The sequence below is a fragment of the Tenebrio molitor genome, chromosome 2, assembly GCF_963966145.1.
Source record: "Tenebrio molitor chromosome 2, icTenMoli1.1, whole genome shotgun sequence".
NCBI lineage: Eukaryota > Metazoa > Arthropoda > Insecta > Coleoptera > Tenebrionidae > Tenebrio > Tenebrio molitor.
Genome location: NC_091047.1, coordinates 26,772,610 through 26,797,582, shown reverse-complemented (window position 1 = coordinate 26,797,582; position 24,973 = coordinate 26,772,610). Strand labels below are relative to the sequence as shown.

General features: G+C 34.1%; 2 protein-coding genes across 5 annotated transcripts in view; one reads left to right on the top strand and one right to left on the bottom strand.

The window, feature by feature from the left end:
- Window positions 1-24,973, bottom strand: part of LOC138122670 (oxytocin receptor-like) — a 206,748-nt gene that overhangs the window by 25,422 nt on the left and 156,353 nt on the right. Inside the window, exon 1 of one of the 4 annotated variants that reach the window (XM_069036925.1) lies at window positions 13,682-13,831. The exons of the other annotated variants lie outside the window; for them this stretch is intronic. The gene's annotated coding sequence lies outside the window, so the exon portion shown is untranslated. Of the gene's footprint in view, window positions 1-13,681; window positions 13,832-24,973 lie in introns of those variants that run through there. 4 annotated transcript variants of the gene reach the window in all.
- LOC138124463 (uncharacterized) lies at window positions 1,923-4,489 on the top strand. The gene is made up of 5 exons (XM_069039505.1): window positions 1,923-2,846; window positions 2,917-3,201; window positions 3,254-3,461; window positions 3,516-3,874; window positions 3,935-4,489. Exons 1-5 carry the CDS (start codon window positions 2,733-2,735, stop codon window positions 4,382-4,384), a joined length of 1,416 nt encoding a protein of 471 aa, XP_068895606.1. The 5' UTR covers window positions 1,923-2,732; the 3' UTR covers window positions 4,385-4,489.

Below are 24,973 nucleotides of genomic sequence, written 5' to 3'. Positions count from 1 at the left end.
CTTTATACAGGCTGTTCTCGAAGTTGACGCGTTCCTTGTAACACGAGGTACTACACATTATTCTGAAGAATTTTAGCCTAAATCTTCTTAGTAAAATGTTTGTATTCACGGAGATAATTGATTGTATATTTTTATTGTTTACTAAAATTTTAAGTCCGGTCCTGTCCATTTCTCCGCTGTACTAGATTAATAACTAACTTGGCCCAGAATGGTGTCTTTCCGGAAATCGCTTTGCAATACTCTCTGGACGCTGCAGATGCATTCTGATAACGTGATAACATTGCCCATGCATTTGCAACATATCTGTGAGCTCATTATTTCCCTAATAATAAAGCCATTTCGAATAATTAGATGACAACTCTGACAGTAGTTTTGATTAACGTCCATGCTCATTTGATTTTTTTTTTTTGTCAATTCCAATTTCTAACAAATCAGCGCAAATTTGAGCAGGACCGGTTTCAAAAATTTCAAAAAAATTAACTTATTGTATCTTCATTGCTGTGCACATTTTACTAAGGTGATTTTGGCTAAAATTCTTTAGAACAACGCATACTATCACATGTTAAAAGGAACACCTCAACTTTGAAAACACCCTGTATAATTAGTTATTTTCTCATTTGCGATAATAGCTTTTTATTTTATTGTGAGCATTCCTGTTGCTTCAAATGAGATTTTAAGTGATACAATTTTAAATGGGCGGGTGTGGGTTAGGAACATTATAAATATTCTAAGGGCCAGCTTACAGAAGCGAAATTAAATTAATCATAATCAAATGCGACATTAACTGAACACGTGATCAGATTGAACCAATCGAACTTTCGGATTCATGAGTTAATCGCGCATTAAAATTTAATTCGAATTAAATATTTAATTCCCTTTCTATAAACTGGCCCTAAATATTACAAAGTAAAAATCGTTGCTCTCAGCGAATTTTCGTGGTTAATCAACAATTTGCCAAGCTGTATGGTTTCTTAACTAATTTTTGAAGTAAGTAAATATTTCCCAAGTTTCTTGAAACCGAGCTTGAAACCAAATTCGGTTTTAAATCGATCAAAGCAAAACTTATACAAAATGAAAAATGAAATGAAAACATTTATTAAAAGATGCTAGAAACGAACAAGAGGTTTATTTTTTAACTAGTCGTCATTGGTACAAAATCGCAAGCGTTTGGGTAATTAGTTGACATAAATAGGGAGATTAGAAGAGAAGGAAGGTAAAGACAGATTACAAATAAAACTTGTGTACTCAAATGCTGAACATACAGTCCTAGATTTATAAATATTTTTGCATCAGTGCGGTTAGACGGTCGTTTGTGAACCATACGTAATTAATCCTCCACTTTAAAATCTATTCGCCATCCACCTGAAATCTCTATTATGAGCTTTTTTTTTGCTAGACCCGTTTTTAATTAAAACAAATTCCTTCCCAGGGAGTGAACCCATGGTGAAAACGCAGACGTCTGGTCTGGTGTTAAAAGAGCGAAAGTGGGTAGACTATTAAAACTATAATGAACTAAATAATCACTAATCACTAATCTGTAATCAGACATGCAAATCTATCGACATGTGACGGACGGATAAGATTAATCTGATGTAGGTAAATGTCACATAAAGGGATAAAAGGTTTTCAACTGGAACTCTGTCAACAAAGTTGTGTCACATCAAAAGGCGACGCTTTGACACTTTCGCACTTGATCAAATAAAACTTGTGATGTTTGTCTATCATTTGATTTTAAACTTTTAGCTAAAGAATTGCAAAGACAGACCACTGCTTTGATAAAATGTGCTACGTGAGCGATCTTTCAAACTTGGCGAGCGGGCATTAGTGTACTGGAGAAGAAGTATTCCGCAAAATTCCCACAGTTTTCCGGATCGAGGAAGTTTCATAAGAAAATTCGTTTAATTTATGTATCTCGTGAAAAGGAAAAGTGTGATTTAAACTTCGCCTTACCTAATTATTAGGGCCCGGATTTTAGGCAAAATGGACTATTTTTATTTTTTAAGGCACATGTATGAAACTTGTCTATAAATGATTTCTGGCTTAATTAGAGTAATTAGAGCCATATTTGATTCTGCCTATTCGGCCTAAAATGCCCTTTAAATACCTATTTTACCTTTTAACTGCCTGAACATGCCTAAAATGACCAAAAATCAATTTCATTTTTGCGGTTTTTTCCCAATTTTCGAATTCTGGGAAGTTTACGGTATTGAAAATGTAAAAGTGGTACCTCAATAAAATTTACAATGCTTTATGATTTTAAAATTTAAGGAGATGTAATTACTGAAATGTACAAAGTGCAGTACAATACAGGAATTACTTTTTCGCTTTTACGGTTGGGACCATGATGTCAGCGGTAAATACTCCGACAATACCTAAGTACCACAAACCATTAGACTGGACTGGCATAAATTACAGAGTTTATCTGTTTGCCTCTGTTCGAAGGGGTGCAGGTATACGCGGTCTAATGTTTTCTGATACTTAGGTATTGTTAGAAGCTTTAACGTTTATAAAATGGTCCTTGCCATAAAAACGAAAATTAAAATCCCGAAGTGAAACAATAAGAGAAACCTTAAGGGTGTCATTTTCTAAAAATTTAAGAAATATAAAATTAACCATCTCCTCTGAAATTTGGTGGGAGACGTAAATATAAGCATTACAAATTTGTCATTTCTCGTTTACTTTATCTCCGTGCAGTGGTCGTGTTTCTTGTGAACCTGTTTAAAGTGAACATAATGCCGAAACAAAAAATTAGTTTACGCGAAAAAATATTACAGTGGACAAGCAAGAAAGATTTATATGAAATAAAATCAACCCGAGAAATGTTTTGTAAAGCTTGTGGTAAACTGGTAAGTTAAGCATAATAAAAAATATGTCATTTTATATTTTTTACTTATTTGAAAATTTTATTTTTTGTAGTTTATATGCGAAAAAAAATGTCACTTGCAACAGCATGAGCAAACGGCCATCCATAAAGAGAACATTATGACACCGCTTCGGCAAACGTTGCTGACACAGAACTTGGAGGAATCGGCAAATAGTACATTCAATATGGAACTTTGTAACGTCTTTTTAGCTGCCAATATACCATGGCACAAACTACAAAATCCTGCGTTTCAGAATTTTCTGACAAAATATTGTGGTAGAAAAATTCCGGATGAGTCTACTTTACGGAAAAATTATTTACCAAAATGCTACAAAGATGTATGAACATACTATCTTTTAATATTTAATTTAAAATTATTTTCACTTTTAGACTATTGACCGCATTCGGAATGAGCTGGATCCTTTTAACATATGGGTTTCAGTTGACGAAACAACAGATGCACTTGGGCGATATGTGGCGAATTGTCTGGTTGGGAAACTTTCAGAAGATGAACCTGGAAAATCTTATCTTTTGGCGTCTAAACAATTAGAAAGAACAAATCATGAGACAATAGCTAGATTCGTAAATCAATCTTTAGGTAAGGGTTTTTCACTTTTTTAAATTTATTTTGATTTAAAATTTCTATGCGTAGAAATCTTGTGGAGTACCAGAGTTGTTGCTGAAAAGTTTCTTTTGTTTGTAACGGATGGAGCACCATATATTATAAAATCTGGTAGACACCTTAAGGTGTTTTATCCAAAAATTGTGCATGTCACATGCTTAGCGCATGCTTTAAATCTAGTGGCTGAAAAAATTCGCTATCAATATGAAGATGTGGATAATTTAATTTCGAACGTGAAAAAAATTTTCGTTAAGGCACCTTTGAGAGTTGAAATGTACAAAGAAAAACTAAAAGAAATGCCACTGCCTCCACAGCCAATTTTAACACGATGGGGAACATGGCTTCAGGCTGCTATGTTTTACAGCGAACACTTTGATTCCATTAAAGAAGTAAGTATATAAAAGATAAGCAAATTAATTGATTGTTAAACTGTTTTTAACTACTCACAGGTTGTCATGTCCTTTGATGGAAGTTCTGCTGTTGCTATTCAAAAAGCACAATCTATAATGAAGAAACCCGGAATAAAAAACCAATTAATTTATGTTCGCAGTAATTTTAAAATAATCTGCGAAAGTATTACTCAATTGGAAAAAAATTGGTTACCTTTAACCGATTCAATCAAAATTGTTGAAAACGTATTTACCTCCCTAAAAAAATCTCCAGGCCCTGTAGCAGCAGTAGCATTAAAAAAACTTGAAGATGTTACTGAAAAAAATCCTGGATACAAATTTCTTCTAGAATTGGCAAGAATTTTTAGAGGTGAAGATGTGCCGGAACATGACACCAAAATGGAAGAAATTTATTACAAATTTGCGCCCATTACCTCTTGCGAGGTAGAAAGAAGTTTTTCAAAATCAAAAAGTCCATTTTGGTGGATAACCGACAATGTTTTAAAGTAGAAAATTTAGAGCAATATCTTGTATGCAATGTAAATACGTAACAATGTAAATAACTAACAAACTTGTAGTATTGTATATTAATTAATAAAAAATAATTAGTAAATATCTTGTTGTGTGTACCTACTTAAAACTTTAAAAACACATTTTTTAATTTAATTAACCACAACTTTAAGGACCTAGTATGGCTTATTTTCAGTTTTTAAGGGACTATTTGCAGTAGTTTAAGGGACTATTTTAGGCACCTATTTCCGACTTTTTAATTGCCTAAAATCCGGGCCCTACTAATTATTTCAACAGTTTGGTGGACATGAACGAATAGTTGCGAAGGGAAATGTAGAAATTTATTGGTGTAACTCTCAATGTGGGGTAAATAGTTAAAAGTTAATTAAAAGCTTTTGCCAGGCTCTCACACTCGTTAAGTCTGATCCAACTCGGAGACAAGTTGAAATATCGTCCCAAATTATTAATAAGTTTAGTCTGTCAAGAAGTGTGTAGAAATAATTAAAGACCTTCTAGTCTGAATGATATATACTATTTTGTTTTCAAGCGGATCACAAAAAAAAAATCGGACATGAACTAATTTTTTTTTCTGCAGTTACATTAAAATTACAATTTGCAAATTTTAAGACACCAGTAATTCCTATTTCCCTTGTAATATTATTGGTACCTACTTATTATTTTTTCTATGTGGTTATTTAAAATCGAGGGTTTACTTTAATAGACCAAACAATTTAGAAGATTTATGACAGAGAATTCGCGCTGAAATGGAACAAATCAGCCCTGACATTATTGAGCGCGGTGTACAGTGCCAAAAGTTGGCGGGGGATAATTTCAACTTTTTTTTTGGGTTACATTTTATTGTTAACCTTAGATATTTGTTTGTTTCTGTTTAAGGTCAATTAAAATTTTTACATTAAAAATTAAATTAAATTTTTGAAATAAAATTTCTCATTTTCTCAAAAAAAATTGTTATCTAAGGTACCAATTTTTTTCATTAATCGTTTAGGTAGTAGTAAGGTCTATCAGAAAAAGAAGAAAAAAGTCAGTGTTGTCATTTAAAAAAAATGATGATGACGTCATAGCTCAAAAATGGATGACGTCATGAACAAGTGAAACAACTTAAAATAAGCACCATGAGAAATAAAAATCGACCTGTTTCAGCTTTTTTGACAAATGTCATTAGTTTTGAAATTACTGAATTTATTCCATAAGTGGTTTCCACACTGTATAACCTACTGATAGTTATTCTTCCCCTGGGGAACTGAGAAATTTTACGTTTGTAGTGACCCAGTTTAAAATTTAAATTTAAATTTCCGGTACCGCCACAACAGCGCGCCAAATGTGAAGGTACTAGCGGCTAGACTAGGAACTACGAGCGGAAATATAGCGGGGGTTGAAGCTCGCTCGCGCGGGTGGTTGAAGGGGGTAGGTCACTTTTGTTTGGTTTTTCGAAACGAACAGACCTTGCGAAGAGCGATCCAATATTCCAAAAATCTGTAAGTTACATCTGAACCGATTACACTACCGTTCCGAGTAGATATTTTGTGTCCCCGTGAAGAATTCAACGTTTTTTAATTCACCTGGGTAATTTATCCCACTTTCGTTGCCTTTTTTTTGTGTTTTGGTTTGGGACCAGGACCACGTGGTAAGGGTATGTTGTAGATTTTATTTTGTTGCATGCTGTGGCTTTAAGAAGCGCCCATTTGTTAATTTTAAGCGTTATCTTTCTTCGGGGAGGTTCATTTTTTTAACAATCTGGTAATTTCGCAAATTCGGAGCCATCGTCCGAACCGCGTGCGTCCATTTTGTTTTTTTTCTTCACTAACATTTTCTAACGGCACTCGACCCGCCCTTTTTTTTTGTTTAACATTACCAGCGATTATTGTATTCGTGATTTATGTTGTTTACTGATATTTGTGCCATTTAAAGTGGTTCTATTTTATCGTTATTTAACTTCACGTTTTGTTCTCTTTTATTTCCTCATTGTTTAATGTTGCGGTTTGTTTTTGCTTATGTTATCCTTGTTTAATGTTGCGTTATGTTTTGTTTATTTCATCATTGTTTAATGTTGCGTTTTGTTGTGTTGAATTTTCGCATCGTTTTATGGTACGCGTTGTTCGATTGAATTAAACTCGGGTTTTCTTTATGTTGTTGTTAAGCACCGCTAGATTTCGGAAGAGTTAAAGTAAAATGTTGTAAGTGCGCCACTATGGGGGTTAGGTTTCAATCAGGAAGTCGTGGGGTTGTCTAGTAAATTTCTGGGGAGGCCACGGTTAAGTTACGGCCGTTAGCGGAGGCGGACCAAAGTCCTGCTCGATGCGGCTCTGGAATGCTGACGTGAAACCTCCGTCGCGGTTCTAGAGATCTTAGGTTTTTGTCGGTAAACGGTTGGTTGGGGAAGGTGGAGCAAGCTCTGCTCGAAGCGGCTTGGGAAGCTCATCGTACAACCCCGAGGCGCTCTGTCACTATTTCTTGGTCGGTGAAATAGCCCGACGTTCATTACTACCCTGAGTAGGTATCTAGAAACGTCGCTGGTCTCAAGCCGATTTAGATTATTCTTCTGAGTCCCCTCGCGGCCGAGAGTTTGTTACCTCCAGCTCTAAGCTCCCGTTGGCGTACCTTGACCGCGTAGTTCCAAATTAAACATTGTTTGTCATTAATCAAATTGTAAAATATGAGTAATACCTGGGATACGGTTTTTGAAGAGGGTTTTTCATCCGTCCCTGTCTGTAATAACTGCACCATAATTTGTTTACTTGTTTTGCAAGCGTTAACTGTCATTTTGTCTGTCATGTGCCCGTTTTTCTGTTATGTTAAATATTGTTGCATTCATCTTGTCGTTTATCTTTGTGATGTACTCAACTAGTTAATTTCTTGTACTTCGTTAACTTAAGTTCTGTCCTTTGTATTCGTTTCAATTTCTTTTTCATCAAAGTTATTACAGACATTTTTAATAAAAGGTATTTTGCGTCCCTCACATGTGTGTTTTATTTGCGGCACTCTTCCAACTGGAACCCTCACCGTTTGCATTCCGAACCTTCCGCCAAAAGAAAATCACAACGTAGGGCTCCTCCGATTCGATGACGATCACGACCACTTTTGTTACCGTTTTGCGCAGGTTCAAATATTTGGCGGAAAAAGTAATGTATTCAAATCATTACACGTTTGTAGCCAGATATTTTTCTTCTGGAGCATTATGTAGAAATCATAATATGTACACTTTTTGGGACTTTGGTGGCATTAAATCCTGCATGCAGTTTGCCGCGATCTGCGTCAATTCTAGAAGCGTGCAATGCATTTCGTTTTCAATGGCATCGGACATACTTCAGTTATTTGCCAAATATGACAAAAATTTTAAGTGAATAGCAAACGATTACAACTTACAATTGTTTACTTTTTAACATGTGATATCGACGCTCGTGAAACACCACAGTGGAATCGGTTAAATATTGGTTAATAATTTCGTTATTTCTCTTTTTTAGAGGTTTTTTTAATAGGGATAATTTGATTATTAAATATATCGTGTAATTGATAAATAAATCGTGAAAAATGCTTCAAATGTGTGGACACTTCTTCTACAAGGACTTGAAGTATTTCTACTCTGCTCAGAAAAAAAAATCCACTTTAACCGTTTCTATGGAGATACACAAAGGCGCCAGTTTGTACGAGTACATCCATGAATTCCATCCAATATTTGTTCTATTACTGTCTGCAGTTACAAAAATAATCCCATCAGTCCTTACTGAGAGAAGTATCTTGCAAAAAGAAAAATTAAAATTGATGCATTTTTGCGGAAGTTATCGTGAATGAAAGAAAATTCTACAGACACAAAGACACAGACGACTCCCATTCCGCAAAGCAATTTTATTATGAATTAAGGATAGTAGCTTATCACCGTACTCTACTTCCGAAACATTTGATAGATTTCTATATCAACAACATACAGGATACAGGAATTACAAATAAAATAGAATGTAATTAAAAGAAAAAAGAAAAATCAAAAAGTAGAAATAAAAAATGGTTTTAGTTTACTTAAGTACAGTTACGTAGGATTTTTTTTCTACAATATGAAGTTCACTAATTGTAAAAGTTAAAACTTCATCGATGATGAAGCATGATACTTCCTTAAATTACGATTTTAAATAAACAAAATATAAACTAATTGCCAACTATAATTGTTTTTAATTTAAATTTAAACTTAATTTAAATACATACTGTTGCAAGTGTGATATAAATACCATGCCACGTGACCTTGTGGCTTCACTTTCTAATAGTAGGTTGCACTTTTAATTCGTCTACATCTTCGACATTGAGATGATTTTGAAGAATAAATGAGAAAATTCGTTGAGTAGCGATACAAATCCATAAACAATAGACAAAGACCAGCAAAAGGTAGACATTTTTTGATCACCTTATATAAAACATTTTGCCAATAAGTCACAAATAGGTAATCAATATTCTCTCATATTATTATCGATCTGTGCTGTCTCTTGTAAAAGCATTTCCATATAAATTTCCACAGTTTCCACATCATTTCTTTAACCTAAGCGCCCGTAATAACTCAATGTCTTTTCGAATATCATGAGCCATCGTACACAACTCGCGTATTTCTACACGTCATCAGTTACTTTGTTTTCACGTTGGTGAATACTTTGAGGGTCTTCAAACAAACGCTTGAAATTCAATTTAACTTATCGCTATTAGACGCCACTGAAAATTTGATAAACAATGTTTTAAGAGCGGCTGTTACAGCCTAATGGTCTAGCTGTTTGTGTTATTAATGTATCCACTTTTTGTCGGAAAGTGAGCTTTTTCGTTCAACATTAGCGTAATTTATCAAATTTTGAACAAAAAGTTAAATGCTGTCATCATTTCCTTTGTGTATTTTTGGATTTGTGAGATTTGGTTGAAAACTTGTTTTGGCAATTTAAGCGAATTTCATCTAACTCAGATTGAGCAATAAATAACTAAGAATAAAAATAATAATATCCTGTACATGCGTTACTAAGTACCATGAGATCGAAAATAAAAAAAAATCGAGAAGAATAAACGTCTCTTTATGGCCCACGGATTACTTTATGCCCATGGGCCATAAAGATATGTCAAATAAAAGTCAAAAACATTTTTGCTGAAATTAGGAAAAAAATTGCCACTTAACTTAAATTACCTAATCCCGAATGGGGATTACGCGATACTGGACACTCATTTCTGCCGCTTTCTCATCCTCGTTTATCATTTCGTTAATGAATTTATAACCGAAAATTGCAATTGGCATAATGGCTACGGGTGTTTTCACTGTTTCCAAGGTTACGCGCAAAACTAAAAATTTGACGGGAGCACTACGCGATGCAAACATCCCGTGGTGTGGTCATACATTTATTTATTAATTTTTGTTAAATGTTAGGGTTTTAGGTCTTAATCGTGCATAAAATAGTGTATGTACTGCGGGCGTGAACTGGCTTTTATGGCCTTCAGCGTGTTTTTAGCCCTCGTTATCACTCGGGCTCAAAATCACACCTCAGGCCATAAAAGCCCTCTTACGCCCTTAATACATAAATAACTATTAGTTGGCAACAAAATTTAATTCAAATGTCATTACAATAGAAATAATTATCATTATTGACTATTAAAATTTGTTATTACAAATGCGTAAACATGTTTTTGGGAACAGGTAGTGTTCTGCGCAAAAAAGGCAGTGGACGGCCGACAAAAAGAACAGCTGAAAATACTGAAGAGGTTGAACAAAGAATTGCGGAGACTCCAAATTTTATCCATCCGGAGATTAGCCCAAGAAACTTACCTATCATTTGGTGCAGTTCAGCTTGTCCTTAAAAAAGATTTGCACTTTTTTCTCTGTCGTGTGTCTGTTGTGCATGAAATTAAACCCCTTGACAATAAGAGCCCCCACAACATAACCTCTCTGAATATTGATCGTCCCATCGATTTATACACAAGCGGCGTGCTCACCGTTGAATAAAGGCACGGGAGTTTTAAATCTCATTGTTTCATTGCACTAGCTGAGGAAATTCTTTTACACATAATTCACATCTTTATGAAAATCAAGATTTCAGCGTTCTCAAAATCACTAACCTAACTTTTAAGACTGACATCTGATAATTGTAACCTTAACGAATAATTGCCAACAGAAATTTTTGATTACCGTCTACTCTAATGTATTTTTTGATCTCACGGTATTTTAGTTTATTTAGACATCGGTATGTACACTGAACACCAAAAAAATGGGAAATCTAAAATTTGATCATATAAATCAGATTATTAATTGTCAACTTATGTCAGTTTTATTCGTGTCAAACCAAGTCTAATTAAACTATTTTGATTAATCATTTCGGTGACAATGTCAGATAATTCTAACCTCTTTAAAAAGAATCCAAATTAAACAGATTAAAAAACATACAAAAACAAATTTTTGTCTACGTCAATTTCCCATTTTTTTTGGTGGCAAGTGTAAGTCTAGACCGACATACTAAGTTGGGAATTCGGAGTTTGCAACAAGTTTGACTAAAGTTTTCTTTAACGCTTTAGCTTAGCTTCATTGCAATTACAAGCAAGGCATTTATCCCGCAGAACAGCGAACGTCTTTAAGTTTTCATCGGGATAATAAAGCAAACAAAATTGTGAAAGTTATTATAGGTCGTTATCAAAAATCGAAAATAGAGAAATATCACTTTTACAAAGGAAACATTTGCAAAAAATGTCTAATGATATATATTTTATTTATAAGAATCCGTAAAGTAGGCGTCTTGTGCACTTAAAAGTGTGCGTAAGATTGAATTTTACGCACGCTATGTATAAAATTGAAGTTTACGCACATGTTGCATTTGAATGCAAACTACAGGGAATTTTACGAGTGATAATGAGCCCGACGGAATTGAAAATTCAACGCACAATACATTTGCAACGCTAACGTTGTTTTTTGATTTTAAATACGTAAAATAGAGTTAACTGTGCAGTTTCGTAAATTTTAACATAAAGCCATATTCGCTTGGTTCAATGAAATTGTGAAAACACAAAGAGTTTTTGGGAAAATGTTTATTGTCTGCATAACTGCAACGGCAGAGGCATCTTTATTATATTCGTCTTAAATCAAGATCATGTCTCTTTTCTCATCGTTCAAATACATAATAGTCGTATTTTAACTTTTTCGTAAATGTTAGTTGTGACAAATAAAATTATTGGAAGCTAAACCACCAAGGATTCATAATTTTTTTTTAAAACAATACTACCTATATGTATAATCTATTCATTTTGATTGTGACCACTCCCTAGTAATTTTTCAGTTGCTAGGTTATTGATAAGGAATTTTAGATAACACTAAATCCAGTCACAGTTGGCAACTCTCGGAGGCGCCATTTTGACAGAAACGTCACGCTCACAGAAGACACAACGGAGAACGACTTGCGCAAACGTTTTTCGACGTACACTGTGCGCATATCTATAAAATTGAGTTTTGGTACAAAATTTTAGAATTCAAAAAGAAAATGCCACGTCGTCTTCTCAAAGTTGGGACCAAACGGTTAATATTGACTTGTTTCGAGACATTTATTGAAGCCAACGCGAAAACAACTCACAAAGACGAACATCACCAATAAAGTTAACTCTATTATTGTACTATATGAATCACCCTGTATATGAACAGAGCGGCTGTGACAATTTGTGTGTAAAAGATTTAGATGCACTCGCTGTGCTCATCTCCTAAACTATCTACTCGTTCTAAAAAGTATGACTACGCAATGTTACATAAATAACAATTACAACACCAAATTCTGGTTTTTTAGAATTTTTTATTTTGTGAACACCAAATTACAGCTGATAGCTATGCTATCAGTTCATGAATAGCATTTTTTGAAAGTGGATATTTTATTATACTGTTGTCATCTTTTTTTTTTTTAATTTGGAAAGATCAACCAAAATAGAAATAATTCCATAAATACTTAATAGTTAAAAATGATTGCATCTACTACAAAAACTTTATCTATGTATTGTGAGCAGTACTCTAGAGAACGCTTTATTTTATTTGGTTTCTACTTCACGATCGAAGCCCAGTCAACTTTTCTTTTTCTTTGCATTTTTTTTTTTTGAATAATCGAGTTTGTGCTTGACAAAGCCCCATTTCTTGATGATTTTAGTAACCAATAAAATATCTCTTACGGTAACATTACTCCCAAGAGATCGATATTAAAAGCATTCTATATTTAATGCAGCTGTAACAAAACGACCCTACAGAGGAACATAACGTTTAGAATTTATTGATTAGTGCAACTGACTGTTAAATAAATTCACAAAAGATTAAACGTTATTTATTCAATTCTGACGTTTTAAACTGTATTTATCAACTTCATAACAACCAAGGTAAACAATTGTTTATTCGGTAGAGTGAGTTAAAAAAAATTTAACTCACTAGCGATTTAAAACTTTTTTAATTCAGTCTTTGTTAAAGAACAGATATATAATGTACTCGTATGTATGTAGAACTTGTTCTTCCCGTGTCAAAACCTTCTACTTCTTTGCCCTGTGTCCTACAGAATGCTGCTTCAAAAATGTTTCTACTTGATGGAATCTACAAACCTTAATTTAGCACAAATTCTGTAGATAAACATCCACAAACCTGTTTATATCGACATTTTCCTTAATCAATAACATTTTCGTCAGCTGTGAACGGTATGACCACAATTAAGATGATTTTACAGATTTTGATAGCTCCGAAATATAAGCCAAATTTATCTTCACGTCGACCCCCGGCCGTTCTTCTTATTTCTCCAATTACACAAACAATTATACTCTTTTTCGTACAATATTTTAGATTTTACTGGCACTACTTTGCCTACTGCTTCTAGTGCTTCATTCATTACATCTTCCGGAACAAAAATCTCGTTTCGTCGCATATTTCTGACTCCGACATTTTTCACGAAAATTATTGACACTAAAATAATTGTTTATAGCAAAATGGTTGTCACGGAAGTGTTGCCACTGTCACAGACTTAATTTTTGTTGCAGTATTTTACATAATTCATAATAATTCGTGAATTGAAACTGTCTGTCGCAAAATTGAATAAAATATTGTATAAACCGCGTGAGTTAAACGAATGTTTATTCATTCGAAGAATTAGCTCAAGAGCGCGAAGCGCGAAACATTCTTCTCTTGAATAAACATTGGTTTAACTCATTTGGTGTATAAATATCTATTAACATTTAATAAAATCAATTATGAATTTTCGTTCAAATGAGACACAGTTTTTCTCCTGAAATAATACATTTTTTTTTAATTGAAGTATTTACGACACCCCTGTCACGAAGTTTCGATACTTTTATTTCTGTAATCTCCCCAGCAACAGTTGCTGAAATAAAAAAAAAGATAATGAGGTTGTTGTGGAATAGTGTTATTAGCTACTTGTTGCGTTTAATACGACTTTATCGAACTTGGCGAGAAATTAAATTTTCCCAAATTATCCACCCACTCAAGTGTACCTATATTTACTTTTCAACTGATAAAATCTGTTAATCCATCATTTACTGTTTAATACTTGAGGCCGCAAAGTGAAAACTCGCTGCAGTTCAGCCAACCACAGTTCGGTCTCTTATCATTCATTATAATGAAATTAATTATTCTTTGTGGCAAACTTTTTGAGAGCAGAGTGTCAATTTGCATTGCGTGAGTTGTTTTTATATTTTTTCTTTATGTTGCGAGTTTTCGTCTCGGATGTTAGAGGCATCACTTGCAGATGTTGTGGCTGGGGAAGTCGACAAAAGTTGAGAAGCTTATGGCTTCAGTCGAGACGTTTGAAATAGCAGGAACACAAAGAGTTCGAATAATTTAAATACAAACATACTTTATGTTCTTTTTTAACATTCAAAGGGAGAGGAGGGTTTATTTGGTAGATGATCTGTCATGCTTAATCTGTCATTGTAAATTGTTTGCTAAAATTATAATTTTATAATATCACTTATATCTATTTACGCGAACGTGGAATTGGAGTAATATTTTTATGAATTTAGTTAACTAATATACATTTTAAAAAGTAAGTCAATATTTATTTATAGGGTAATATTAAAAAACGTATAAAGGAATATAAAGTTCAAATTCGCATGAATTATTCGATCATTTTTTGATTTATTAAATAAAAATAACAGACCGTTTGTCCTATGTGTTCCATGTATTTTAAACAGGTAATAACTTACTTTACCGCACGGCGTGAAGTAAAGTAAATAAAGGGAAAGATACGTTTCAAAGGTTCTGTAATTTTTTGAATAATATTTAACTTTTAAGATGCTGTTATAGAAATTTTTTCTTTAATAGTTTAGTTATCTTTGTTTTATCGCAGCTTAAACAGAAGCAAAATCTCATAATAAACTTCAAGAATAAAGTTCCATTCTCTGCCAATAAGGACGGTTACTGTACCACTGGAAGGCAGGTCAATTTTCTATATCCTTATAAGGAACTTAAGAAGAAATCTGTTGTCTTTATGATTAATACTAATCAAACAAATTCTCCAACTACTAACTATGCTCGTGTCACTCGCGTTTTAAACTGGTCCATTCATGCCAAAAAAAGCCGAGTTGAATACAACGTTTTTTTGTTCGACGAGTCCTTTAAAGACTCCAAATCGCTTAAAATCTTTAAAATTAGCTTGACGTTTCGTTTTCACAAGTTGTGACATTTATCAAAATCCGTTCACACAGGAGAAAATCTCAAATTTTGACAGTGTCGAACAAATTTTTTTTTAATAATGTGTGTAGATCTTTTCTGGTTGTTTCGTTTTACTAATCCTTCTTTTTAACAAGAACATTGTGTTTCCATATTTTAAGAGTTAATGATAAACTGTATTCAGTTGTTATTAATAATAATAGGTAAGTTAATTAATATTTGAAAAATGGTGGATGCGCCGGGCGACCATTTTTTTTTACTATAGTATAATAAGGTCTGAGCAGCACAAATTAATATTCTTGATATGTAAATATGATTTTAAAAGTGGAATATACAAAGAGAAATTAAAATGAAACATGTGAAAAATTAATAAAATAAATATTAATAAATGCTATTATTAAATATTATTACAATATAATCTACTCCTTTGCAATCATTTGAATTGGCTAAAATATAATAGTAAGAGGATATCAAAGCGATAAGAAGAAAACAAAAAATCTATCATCTTATTTTGCTCCGTTTCTAACTGTAACGATATCTGTCAAATTTAACACCTAATACCTATGTTTCTTCAAATTGCACAATTATAGGTGCGCTTAAAAAATGTATACCAACCATTGGGGAGACGTCGCCGATATAAGGTAGTTAGTCGCTTCCAAAAAATACAGTTATCAAAAAGCGATGCCAGTGGCGACTGTTTATAGATTTACCTCGTTTATTCATTCATGACATCCTCGGATTAAATATAAACTCGAAATAAGATTCATAATCGATGACTCGTGAAACGTGACCAACATATTCAACTTGTTCTACAAATACGTTGAATATGTATCTCGGTTTTACTCCTAGATATCATCGATAAATAATAATGGTTCTAGGTAAATTGCTCGAATTCAATTGCTCGAAAACGAACTGCTCGAAATCAGCTGCTCGAAAGTCAATTGCTCGAATATGACTTTGCTCGAAAAGCAAGTTCCTCGAACGGCAATTTCTCGAAAATGTTTTGCTCGAAGGTAATTATCATTAAAGTTCGGATTTTTAAGCACAAGAAATATTTCAAATATACACATGAATATGTCAAGTTTTTCTAAGAAATATGTCAAATGTCTACTATTTATGCAGTTTTATGTCGTTTATAAATTTCAATAAATACATACTCTTATTAGTTGAACATTATAATTTAATAATAAATTGCTATATTTGGTTTTAAAAATTTATCAAAAATTTATGAATTATAAAATAAGTGTGTATTAATAGTATATTATATATCGAGGGAGAGAAATGCATGATTTTTCCTAAGGTGCTTCGCCCTCTGGCTACAAAGCACCGAGGGAAAAATGAGCATTCTCTCCAGAAGTATATATACTATTTTTTTCACGGTAGGGAGTAGAAACAGCACAAAAATCTCAAATTTTAAGAATAAAAAAATGATGACAAATGAGTTGTCATCTTTCGATGAATTTAATGGAATTAGTAGTTGCCTTGACAACACAATTAGATTTTTGTCACAACAGTCAAAAAAAATGAAAACTCCCATTAGATTTTTGTCACAACTGTCAAAAAAATGAAAACTCCCTAGGGAGCAAGTATTTGCAAATATTTGCTCGCTAGGGAGAAAATGCTCTACTTGTTGACGATGTTGACATCCGAAAAGTTGATTTCTATTCCCGATCGTGAAAAAACAAAGTTTTATGTAATATTATGCAGTGTGGAACAAAATGGTGTTCATCTAGTTAGCTATGAAAATTTTTCACATGTAAATTTGCCTGCATCGCTCTACTATTTTTGAATTAGCGATATGGTTCTATCAGTAAATGTAATCAATCAAATTGACAATTACTACAATTTATTGAAACAAATTACAGAACTAAGGCATCGTGAACTGAGGAATAGTGTTACGGCTAGTCCGTAATTAAATTACACTTCAATGATAAACATTTTCCACCATATAAATTCGAGCAAAACATTTTCGAGAAATTGCCGTTCGAGGAACTTGTATTTCGAGAAAAGTTACATTCGAGCAATTTCATTTTCGAGCAATTGATTTCGAGCATTTGATTTCGAGCAACTGCATTCGAGGAATTTGCCGTAGACGAATAATAATCATACCACTTATTATATCATTGCTGATAATGTTTTATTTATCAATTCAAATAACGAATTTGTCATACTCGTACAACTCCCATTCCAATACAAAAGTATTTACAGTAAAGTTAAGAACAAAATTTAGAATGTTTTCATAATACTACAACATCTGATAAAGACTAGTTTACTAATTACTCCGGAAGGATCATTAATTTTTCAGCAGTCCTCAGGATTTGATATATTTTTGCAAACAATTTTTCTCGACTCGCATCATTTCTTCGGCACAGTGACGATTCGCCCCTTTCAGAACAAATTTAAGAAATTCAGAATTTAAGTGAGCAATATGTTGTATGTCTCTGACATCAGACCACCACGCACCACGCAGTGTAAATATATTGGCCAGATTACGAGTTGCCGAAGCGCAGCAAATCAATTTGCTGAATGAGGTTACTGGGATCTATTGTAAGTGATCTCCCTTTCTGAAATATCAGATTGACGAAATGCAAATTAAATCGATGTGATTATTTGGACAAACACAGAGTGGTGGGAGCTAACACTTCTTAGAATTTTCGATCTTCACGCGTTTTACAGGATTGCAAGCATAAAGAAAACTTATTACCAAAAACGAGTGTGTGATGGGGCGTTCATCTTATTACAAGAGGAGAATCTCATCATTTTTATGCGAACCTGGATTTTCGTGTTGATGTATATTTTTTTCAAAGATAGAAAATTGTATGTTTCAAAATTATCAGAATTCACAATTGGTTGTCTCTGTGTTGCTAATGAAGTTTACTATGTGGAACATAAGTTACAAAATACTGTCAGAGGATGGGAGAAACGACTGAAAATTTCGCTGCGGGAATAAGAACTGCTTTGTTCAATAAGCTCCTTAGTATGATCTGAAGCTAACAATCAGATTAATTAGTGAAAGATAGAATTGAATACATTTTCAACTTGTTCAGTTTTTTCGGTGTACAAAGCCAACGATTCAATTAGTGGCTTGTCAGTTATATCAATAAGCCTTAAAAGTGACTCGTTAAAATAAAATGAAAAATTAAAAAAAAAATCTTACATTAGGATGTTGAATTTAAATGTTTAAATTTTTCTCGAATGTTTTTTGTTGCTCACATTCATATAATTTTTTCTTACTTCGTAATAAGAAAACTTTGGTGTTTTTATAAATAATAAATAGTTATTTCTGCAACATGTGTACCTATATTTTTTTTTTCAAGTGGGAATTTATACGCCCGAACGCAGCATGTATTATAATCCCAAGTACTATCGGGTGTTCTTTTAAATTTATCCTCAAAGTAACCGTTGAAGAGTCGATTATGAACGCACCACGAATTACAGATGACTGATCAGCTGTTTAAATCTAACCTCACTTTTTGCGTTGTTTGTGTTTTTACTTTGCAGACGAGTGGTGGTAATAAAAAAATAAAAGTAAACTGAATTAAAATGTAGAAGAACAACTGTGGGTCTGTTTTGCTTTATATTCTACTATTCCTTTATTTCTCCAAAATATGGAAATCGATAAGTTAATGGTCCTGAAATAATTTGCTATATTAAAGCACTGAGCTACATAAATTTCTTGGTAGATTATGGTGTGATTTACTTAACACCTGCAGTATTTCTTCATTGCTCCGCAGCATCTCACGTTTCCAATAACATTCTATAGTAACGGTTTGAAAAGCTAATTTTGCGATTATATGAAAATAAAGGATTCACATTATCCGATACTTTCATTTCCAATAAACTGACAGAGAAAGTTGGAAAGGATAATAGCAGAAAAGACGGCTGAACGATTTGTGAAACCACATTCTGTTGGTATTTTCACGTTATTACTTTTTTCCACGAAAGCATAATAGTCTGTATGTATTTCAAAATACCGGATAATTGGATTACGAGTTCATATAAATGTGCCACGCCATCTTGATTAATGTACCTAAGTCCTGCAAAAACTAAAATTGTTACGTTTACAAATTACCCACAGCAGGGATTAAATTTTCACACAGAAATAATTTGAAAACAAATTGCCTTTGGTGTTGTTTTTACAAAAAATATAAACACTAACAGAATTGTCGCCTAACTTTATGAGTTTTCAGAAATCAAATTTAGGTTGGTTTCTTGTTACGTATTATTTATAATTTTTTTGTGCAGAGTAAGTTGCGAAAGTCGATGTCATTTCAAATGAATATATGTTTCTAGAATGAAAATGGTCACGTCAATATATTGTGCTTTTTGTAAAAGCATTTTAATAAAACATCTAGAATGCTGTCGTTAGATAAGCACAATGACAGCAACGAAGCATTGTTATTTTTACCCCCGGCCCAGGAACAAAATAATTTATTCACGATCCCGTCTATTTAAAAAACAGTTGTTTCGTCATCTGAAAGCTCATAAAGCTCCCCAATTCATTACGAGTTAATGCGTTACGTTTACACGAAAAAATTGCTTGTCTGGGAGTTAACTGAAGGCAAAGTAGTTGTTTATTTAAGAGCAAATTTATTTAAACGAGAACAATAACTGGTACTGATCGTTTGATGTATGACTGATTATAGCTGAGTTGATTAGAAATTATAGTATTCATATCACTTAAAATACACAACAGCAGTATGTATTAAAAATTTCTTTTCAAATTTTGTCTTCAAAGTTTTTAATCCTGTTAAAAATCACTAATGACTAAGTTTATTTTTATTTCATTATCACAGTTTTAAATACATTTTATTTTTTTCTACTTTAATGCAATTTTATATAAAAGAACTACTTCCGAATAATTATAAAACATCAAATAAAATATTTCTTAGAAGCAACTTCTTTTTAAGTCACTACATGATAAAACATGTTTAATCTCCATTTTATATAAATTGGTACTGTAAAGCAATAAAAATAATAATCAGTTCTTGGAATATGATTCAATAATAAGAAAATAAAATAAAATGTGCGGTTTATGCCTTCCTTGTCCGTGGCTCCGTTGAAGGTGTACTTGAACTCGCTTCACTCTCTTTATTTTGCTTTCTTCCCACTACCACTCGCTCTCCTCATTCTTCCTCTTTCTCTTTTTGAACACCATAATTTTTGTCTTGTCCACCTTCACTTCCAACTTTTTTTTCCTCACCTACTTTCCCAGGCTACTCATCACTTCTATCATTTCTCTCTTTCTCAGCCTTTGCCAAAATCACCATGTCGTCCGCAAACGCCAGGCTCCAAACTTTCTACTTGCCCACTACAACCCTCTCGCTTGCGCTTTCCTCAACATTTCGTTCACGTCCGCCGCGTATATCGTGAACAGCAGGGGGCTGATCGGGCAGCCCTGTCTCACTCCCTTCGTCGCCTCAAACCATTCACCCTCTTTCGCTTACTCTTTGTTCTCGCGTATTATCTCCTCGACCTTCCGCATCAGCCATTCGCTTATTCCTCTCTCTCTCATATATTTAACATTTTCTCTCTGTTCACCTTGTCGAACGCCGCCCTGAAGTCTACGAACAGTGGGTACCTCCTCCCTCTTCCTTCTTCAGTTCGCTCTTTGCTAAATTGTACAGGATGTACACATTGTCCATAGTGCTCTTTCCCTTTCTGAATTCGGCTTGGCTGTCCGGCACCACTCCCTTTTCCTAGATCTCTCTCTTCATCTTTTCGCCCAAGACTGATGCATACAAATTATACCCCGTGTTCAGGAGAATAATTTCTGCACCCCGTCCCTCACCGGTGGCTTTCTCTTTTTCAGCTTCCTTATCTGTCTTTCCACCTCTTCCGCGCCATCAGCTTCTCCTTCATTTGTGTTCCTGCCTCTCCTTCTTCCTCTCTCCCTTTCATCAGTACTCTTCCCATTCTCGCATTGTTATTTCCTCGTCGCTCACTGATTTCTTTTTCTTTCTCTCTCGGTTTATGTATTTCCATACCACCCTCTCTGTTCTTATTTCCTTTATCTCTTTTGCCTACTTCTCCTGCTTCTTCTTTTCTCTACAGCTCTCTCTGTATCTTCTTTTCCCTTCTAGGAATCTGCTTCTGTCGATCTTGTTTCTCCTCCATTCTCTCAACGCCTTCACCGCTTCCTTCTTCAGTTATTGACATTCTTTGTCCCACCACCCATTTTTACTTTCTGCCCCATTTTTTCCTCTGACAGTCACCTTCTTTTTTGTGGATTACTTCCTTCAGCTCTGCCGCCATCTTCTCCACATCCTACTCCTCAATTGTTGCTTTTTATGGTCTCCTCCTTTTCCGGGTTTCTTCGTCGTTTGTTCTTTCTACAGTGTGATTCAAAACGAACGCACCAACTATTAGCAGTTGTACAGAATACAGGGAGAAGAATATAAAAAAATTGGAAATTTTTTTTTTCCCAGCTTCAATTAAAAGTTACAGCGTGTTAAATTTAGAAAATTTTAATCAAAAATGTTGAAAAAAATTTTTTTTTGTTCCAATTAGGTACATTAGACGGAGTACTCGTTCAATTGCAATAACATTCACTAATTAAATTAAAGTAACGCTTAAGGTATAAGATTATATGGCCCTTTAAAAGTATTTGACCGGAGATAAACGTCCCTTTTGTCGCAATTGCAGTAGGCGGTCGGCCCAACCATAAATCATGCTTCAAGCAATTCTCTGTTGTGAATTCCAGAGCCGGCCTCAAAACAAATGCGTACCGATGAAATTATATTTATTTATTAAATATTACAATACTATTACAAATCATCTTTACTGTTTTCAAGACACAAAGTACTAAAGGGAATTTCGTTACCATCGCAAAATTTACAATAAACATCAAAAACATGTTCTATCACAAATTTTTAATCCCTGCCCTGAACCAAGGAAAAGGGATGCAGCTGCACGAGCCGAGACAACCATCTCAACGCCAATATTGGTTTCCATTATTCGGATAATTTTAGTGCTGCCATATAATCTTATACCTTAAGCGTTACTTTAGTTTTCTTTTAGTCCGTTTGCCTTTTTAAAAACCGAAATTTAAAATTTTTGTTACACAATTTTTGAATGAATCTTAGTCAATTAATCATGTGCTTGTATATGTCAACAAAAAAAAATCAAAATTTTGAAAAATAAGAAAAAACAAAAAAGCATCAGAACATTTGTATTATTTTTTTTGACGTTCCTCTCACTACTTTATACGATTACAAGTAGTTGGTGCGGTCGTTTTGATACACCCTGTATACTTATTTCCACCGGGTGATAGTCTGACTCTACTCTCTCTCCTATTTTGAATTCTTAGACTACTCTTTCCAATGCTTCTTCGTTTACTAATCCGTAATCTATCACTTTTTCCCCCCTGCTACCTATGTATGCCCATTACCCTTCTTCCTCTCCTTGTTTCTTCCCGTTCAATAGTTCCCATCCATTTTCTTCGATTCATTCCATCAGTCTCTTCCCTTTTGCATTTTCCACCTTGTCTTTGGATTTTGTTTTCTCATCCCCCTTCTCCGCTCCCCAATTTCTTGCTCCTGTTTCTCCTATTCTCCCGTTGAAGTCCCCCACCCCCATGACCATACATTCTTTCCTGTTTTCTTTCATTGCGTCTTCGACACGTCTTCTCGTTGTCTTCACCTTTTTACTGTACATTGTCATTATTTTCCAGCATTTATTGCCTATATGAACGTTTCTTTCCATGCGTCCTTCTTCTTCTACCGTTCTTGTCGCTTTTCTTTAATCCCAAGTTCACCCCTGTTATTATTCCCCCGGCAGCTCTTCCCTTTTTCTTTTCTCTTTTTGCCCCTAGATCTTCCCACTTGTAGTTTCGATAGCGACTTTTCTATTCTTTTCCAGCTCCGTTCCTCAACCCATGTTTCTACCAGGCACACTATCTCGAATTACGTAGTCCCAAAATTCTTCTCCTTTTTTACTTATAATGCCGCTATACTCCAATACATATAGTACCCTAATTTTTGCTTATCCTCTCTCTCTCGTATTTTCTTTCTTAGGTTCCCCTTTGTGCTTCTTTTCCGTTTTCCATTTTCTGTGTCCATCTACCTTTATATTCACCTTCTCTTTGTACCTTTTCCCCCGGGTCGTCTTCTCTTCTTCTCTCCTTCTTCTAAAAACTTTTCTTTAGTTTCTCCCCTCTCCCATTCCCCGTTTATCCATTTCCTTGTTTTTATTTCCTTCTTCGCTTCTACTTAGGGATTTTCCCGTTCTGGAACTCTTTCTTAATGGGTTCGTTCCTTCTTCAGACGTTCTACTCTCTTCTCTTTCTCTCTTGCTCCTTTGTTTCCTCACTTTCGGCGATTTCGGCAAGCCCTCTCTTTCTTGCCCGCTGCCACCCTTCACTCGCTCGTCGTTGATTACGTTAGTAATCTCTGGACATAATAATTAAATACGAGTACATGCTTTCAGTATTTCAAATTTTATATATAATTTTAATCAGTTAACATTGTTCGTGCTTTTGACTCCGTTTGTTTCCATTCTTGACAAACTTCATGTCTGTACAGTGAGTGGTATCTAACCTAGGTCCGAGAGATTTGGAGTAACTTTTTTTTGCGTTTAGGTTCACAGCGAAAAGTGCGGAAGAAAAAGTTACAAACATAGTCACTTTGAGATACCGCGAAAGAAATATCGTCGGCAACGATTACTTGCATATTTTGATGCAACTGAAGGAGACGTCCAAGGACGACGATTTCACAGATGTGGATGTCACTGCACACGGTGCTGGATTCATCGCTGATGGATACGGTGGTAATGAGTTTTCTCTTGTACGAACTGGCAAATAATCCAGACGTCCAATGTAAACTGCGACAAGAAATCGATCAAAGTTTTGCAAAAAATTCCAACACCAGGCCACGAGGCAATACAAGATATCTTACGGCCTTCAGCACAATCCGAATTATTTCGATGATTCCGAAAGATTTCGACCTGTGAGAGGTTTATTGGTGCAAATACAGATAAGATAAAGAAATACACTTTCATACATTCTGGTGATGGCCCCAGATCGTGCTTAGGAAAACACATGTCGGTTTTCTGACGAAATTTTGACATTATCTATTGTTGTAGGGTAGAATCTGGAGTTTTGCAAATCAAGATAGGGGTTGTTTACATTTTAAAAAATTATCAACTGCTTGTCAATAAAAAAACCTCAATGGTCGCTCAAGTACGATCCCATGTATTTTCTGACTTATTCACTATTTCAGATGTAAATTATACTGGGTGCCCCAAAATTCGCGGAACAACTCAATGAGGTAATGTCAATTCATGTTAGAAAATAACGAGAAAAATAATTAAAAAATTCTATACCTCTTAGATTTGAAGATATGGGGGCCCAAAAGGTGCAGCTTTGATCTCATTTATTTTAAATAATAAAAAATTTTTTGTCTATTTGTCTTTTACTAGCCAGTGGCCTCATAATTTTGAACGATTGTGATCAGGTTTGCAATTATTTTCTCCATTATTTCCAGCATTTCCAAGTAGTAATTTTATGTTCGTTTTACCTCAAACAGCGTATGGCAACACGGCTTTGATTTTTCCCTCTCATTTCCATGGATACCACAAAAATTAAATATTTGCAGACTATTGGGATGCATAGAATGTTTTTAAATGTTGCCACATTTAGTGTAACGAATAGGTCCATATCTTCTACAAAAAAGAAGATTGATTTTTTTAAACATTTTTACCTGATCTCTTAATGACTACTTAACATCGTACTACTACGTTGTTCCGCAAATTTTGGGGCACCCAGTATACATATTGAACCTAGAGGTAAACGTCACATTTAAAATTTTATACTTAGTTGATAAAAGGGACCAATTTATAAGATTGGTTGTTGTCCAGATTAGTGTCAACAATTTAAAATGTTCACTAAATCTAAATTCTAAATTGTTTTAATTTTTTGAGACTGATTT

Coding starts and splice junctions, on each gene's coding strand:
- LOC138124463 (XM_069039505.1), top strand. CDS start 2,733: ATGCCGAAACAAAAAATTAGTTTACGCGAAAAAATATTACAGTGGACA. Junction 3,202..3,253: donor TACCAAAATGCTACAAAGAT/GTATGAACATAC, acceptor TTTCACTTTTAG/ACTATTGACCGCATTCGGAA. Junction 3,462..3,515: donor ATTCGTAAATCAATCTTTAG/GTAAGGGTTTTT, acceptor TTCTATGCGTAG/AAATCTTGTGGAGTACCAGA.